Source organism: Acanthisitta chloris, unplaced genomic scaffold, assembly GCF_000695815.1.
Source record: "Acanthisitta chloris isolate BGI_N310 unplaced genomic scaffold, ASM69581v1 scaffold18865, whole genome shotgun sequence".
In the NCBI taxonomy this organism is placed as follows: Eukaryota; Metazoa; Chordata; class Aves; order Passeriformes; family Acanthisittidae; genus Acanthisitta; species Acanthisitta chloris.
In genome coordinates, this window is record NW_008675554.1 from 6,220 (window position 1) to 10,409 (window position 4,190).

General features: G+C 51.1%; 1 protein-coding gene across 1 annotated transcript in view; it reads right to left on the bottom strand.

Annotated features, from left to right (window-relative positions):
• Positions 1 to 3,887, bottom strand: part of MED1 (mediator complex subunit 1) — a gene marked incomplete at its 5' end in the record, with an annotated part of 7,762 nt that extends 3,875 nt beyond the window's left edge. Inside the window, 8 exons of the mRNA XM_009075808.1 lie at positions 115 to 220; positions 319 to 414; positions 581 to 782; positions 1,653 to 1,771; positions 2,434 to 2,558; positions 2,829 to 2,940; positions 3,525 to 3,614; positions 3,814 to 3,887. Of these exons, the coding sequence (XP_009074056.1) occupies positions 115 to 220; positions 319 to 414; positions 581 to 782; positions 1,653 to 1,771; positions 2,434 to 2,558; positions 2,829 to 2,940; positions 3,525 to 3,614; positions 3,814 to 3,887 (924 nt within the window). The remainder of the gene's footprint in view (positions 1 to 114; positions 221 to 318; positions 415 to 580; positions 783 to 1,652; positions 1,772 to 2,433; positions 2,559 to 2,828; positions 2,941 to 3,524; positions 3,615 to 3,813) is intronic.
• Between the last annotated feature and the right edge of the window lie 303 nt (positions 3,888 to 4,190).

The following is a 4,190-nucleotide window of genomic DNA, read 5'->3' on the forward strand; positions in this document are numbered from 1 at the left end:
ACCACCCCCAAAACTCACCCACAGAGAGAACAGCTCCAAAACCCCTGGGATAAACATGAGGCAGAGCTCATGTGTGTGACTGGGAGTGCAAGGAGGGACAAATGTCCAGCTTACCTCTGAACTACTTTGGCAATGAAATCATCTGTACAGATCAGAGCATCTGAGAGGCCCTTGTACAGCTTACAGTTCACGTGAGTGGAGTCCTGCACATCCATCACCACTGAAAGAGAGTTTGGGAGAGATCAGAACCCTGGCTGCAGGGAAGGGAACCTGCCCTCCTGCCCCAAAACCCTTCCTGCTGCTCCTGAGCCAACTTACCACACACCAGGGAGTCGTTCACAGGGTGCTGGAAGGACACACTGAAACAGGAGTCAGAGAGAGGACACACTTCAAACTGCAGGATCCCAGGGGAATCTGAAAGGCATGGGAACTGCTCACTGAGGGATCACGGCTGAACCAGAGCCTCAAAATCCCCCCAGAGAAGGGAAAAGAAATAGAAAGCAGCATAGGCCTCAGTTCATATTCCTGCAATCTGGGAAAGCTCCCCAGGGTTTGTCATCCCACTGGACGTGGCGCTCACCTTCCTTCAGGACTGTTCTCTTGACGCAGCTGCCGATGAGGGTGTTGTAAGCCACCTGATGCCTGATGAGACTGAGGATGAGAGGGACCCTCCCGGGGTGCTGGAAGGCTATTTTGCTGATCAGAGTTCCCTGGAGGCTTCTTCCATCCGGGAGAGGAGCGTCTTTGTTCAGGAAGTAACAGTGCTGCTGGCCTGGAAGAGCCTGACAAACAGTCCTGGCTTTAACCCAGCTGGGTGAAAGGGATGACAGACACCCAGGAAGGGCAGAGAAGGCCCCAGTGACACCAAACCACCTTTGTGGCTGGAGGGGACAAACTATGAAGACATTTTCCTTCCAATGTGAGCAAGGAAAACATGATTTGGGCTCCTCAGGAGCAGAACTGTCCAACAGTATTCACTGCTCCCACTGAACCAGTGGTACATGGTAGGGCAGCCCTGGGAGTGAGTTAACAGGAATTAACATGATTGACAATTTTAATGAAGATTTCTCTTAAAGTGCTGCAATTCCTTCAGCCACAGACTGGACAAGAGGAAGGGACAGACCCTGGGAAGGCTCAGCCCCACAGCTCTGCTCTCCTCCCTGCAGCTGCACTCCAACAGCAAATTCAGTACCTAATTTTCCTAATTACTGTGGTCATCACAGAATGGTTTGGGTTGGGAGGACCTTAAAGCCCATCCAGTCCCCCCCAAGGACCCCTTCCACCAGCCCAGGCTGCTCCAAGCCCCATCCAAGCTGGCCTGGAACACTTCCAGGGATGGAGCAGCCACAGCTGCCCCAGTGCCTCGTGTCTGTATCTGATTCCTAATGCTTGGATACCTCAGGTTTGGCCTAGGAATCAATCACAGCATCACAGACTACTCAAAACTGGAAGTGACCCACAAGGGTCATCAAGTCCAACTCTTAAAGCTGAACCAATTTCCTTTATCCCATTTGGAAGACACGTGAAAGAGCTGAACCCCTTGAAATGCCAATCTAAAGAGCTGAACACTCCCCAAATGCCAATCTAAAGAGCTGAACCCCCCCAAAAAGCTGATTGAAAGCACACCAGGCTGGTTGTAGGACCACACTTACTGCATAGAAGTGCATGTTGTGGTTCAGAGGCACAGGATCAGCCTCCTTGGACAGCTCAAACTGGGTGATCAGCTCATACAGGGGAACAAAGGTGGGTGGTGTGTCAAACAGAGGAATACCTGAGGGAACAAGAGGGCACAGCATGATGGCACTGGGAGCCAGGAGGAGATCTGGGAAACATAGCCAGGTTTCAGTGCAGAAAGCACAAAACCTTGAGCAACTTTTCTGTTGCACGTTACAAATCAGCAGCGTTTACTGCTAAAAACTAGGGAAGGTGAAGAAAGCCCTGGGGATGCAGAGGCACAAGCCTCCTTGGACAGCTCAAACTGGGTGATCAGCTCATACAGGGGAACAAAGGTGGGTGGTGTGTCAAACAGAGGAATACCTGAGGGAACAAGAGGGCACAGCATGATGGCACTGGGAGCCAGGAGGAGATCTGGGAAACATAGCCAGGTTTCAGTGCAGAAAGCACAAAACCTTGAGCAACTTTTCTGTTGCACGTTACAAATCAGCAGCGTTTACTGCTATGGGTGATCAGCTCATACAGGGGAACAAAGGTGGGTGGTGTGTCAAACAGAGGAATACCTGAGGGAACAAGAGGGCACAGCATGATGGCACTGGGAGCCAGGAGGAGATCTGGGAAACATAGCCAGGTTTCAGTGCAGAAAGCACAAAACCTTGAGCAACTTTTCTGTTGCACGTTACAAATCAGCAGCGTTTACTGCTAAAAACTAGGGAAGGTGAAGAAAGCCCTGGGGATGTGTCTGAGGGCTGTGCTCACCTGTGCAGCTCTGAAGCTTCTGGATGAAAGCTCGAGACACCGGGATGGGACGTGGGAACTTGAGGAAGAAACAAGCTGGCAAGTCCACACTGTTGGCACTGGTGATGGAGGAGAAGGAGGGAGTCCTGGAATGTTGGGGAGACAATTGCTATGTTAGCTGTAGTTAGGGCACAGCTTTGCTGTGAACACCTGATGTGTTGTGACACCTTCTTAGAAATGAAGACACTCCCCCAAGCAGTCACAGCCCTGAAATGTGTCTCAGGGACAGCAGAGAAGAGGTTTGTGTAGTGCTGTGGTATCACACAGCCATTTCCCCTCTCTGGCTTGGGCTGAGGCTGAGACTTGCAGCCAAACAAGGTATTGAGAGAGGCCTGAGAGCCACATCCTGTCCTTACCCTTTGCTGTCCACAGGGTGGGAGCCCATGATGAGTGGAGCAATTGGAAGTTTGTACATGGCCATGGTTCCCTCCACTGTCACGGACACATTCATGCCCAGGGAGCGAGGAACTGGGGGAGGAAGCAAGGAAAAACACCCAACAACAACATGAGCTGATGAAAAAACACCAATATAAGGTTTAAGAGTTAAATACTTCATGAATTCAATATATTCCTCATCCCTACGAGTGTTCCAGGTTGGATGAGGCTTGGAGCAACCTGGGCTAGTGGAAGGTGTCCCTGCCCATTGGGATTGGATGAGCTTTAAGGTTCTTCCAACCCAAACTGTTCCATGACTCTGTCCTGTATCTTCACACTGTGACAGGCAAAACAGGAGCTGCTTTGCTCTCTGCAGCATGGAATGGTTCGCTACTGCATCTCCTAACATCCCACGTTAATGGTGAGATTCACCCAAAGGCAAAAGGCTCTGCCTGAGCCTGTCACCCCATCACCAGCCCAGTTCCAGCTCCAGTTTAGCCACAAGGTGCAGGACAGTGGTGACCAGGGCAGTGTCACACTGTGTTCACTGACCCTGTGTCCTCCACAGGTCACCCCGTGGTTCTCCTGTGTGACAGGTGACAGCAGAGGGGGAGCTGGGCTGGAATTCTGTTTCCCCCAAGCAGCAGCAGCCCTCAGGAGCTCCAGAGCTGACCTACCATTGTTCTCATGCAGACTCACAGAGGCTCCAGTGCCATCCTCAAACAGATCATAGGGGGAGACGTAGTACTTGAGGTTCATCAGGAGTCCTGGGGAGAGAAATTTCTGCTCAGGAATCCTCACAAATTAATCACTATGAACCCCCAAACCCACCCAACCACCCAGTCCCTCTTTTAATTAGCACTGTCCATCACTGCCCTCAGGGGATGTGACACCAACACCCAAAAAGGGATGACCCTGAGCACAGAACTGGTATTAATTCCCTTTTTCAGGGTTAATCACAGGTACCTCCACTCCTGGGGGTGAGATAGCCAACACTGCCATGCAGGATCTTGTCCAGGGGGTTTGCATTGGTGGCTTGCCTGCAAAAGAGCCAATCTCAGTCTGCAACAAGCCAGAGCCGCACCTGCAGCCAAAACTCACCTGCTGAGCCTGAGGTTTGAGCCCAAGAGACACAACTCTGGGGCACACTGAGGTAATGACCTTAAACTTTGGACTCTGTGATCTCAGAGGTCTTTTCCAACCTAACTGATTCTGTAACTTCACACTGTGACAGGCAAAACAAGAGCTGCTTTGCTCCTGCAGCATGGAATGGTCATCTATTGCCTCCACAGCAGTGAAACATGAGAAAAGGTTCTCAATCATAGAATCACAGAATTTAGGGG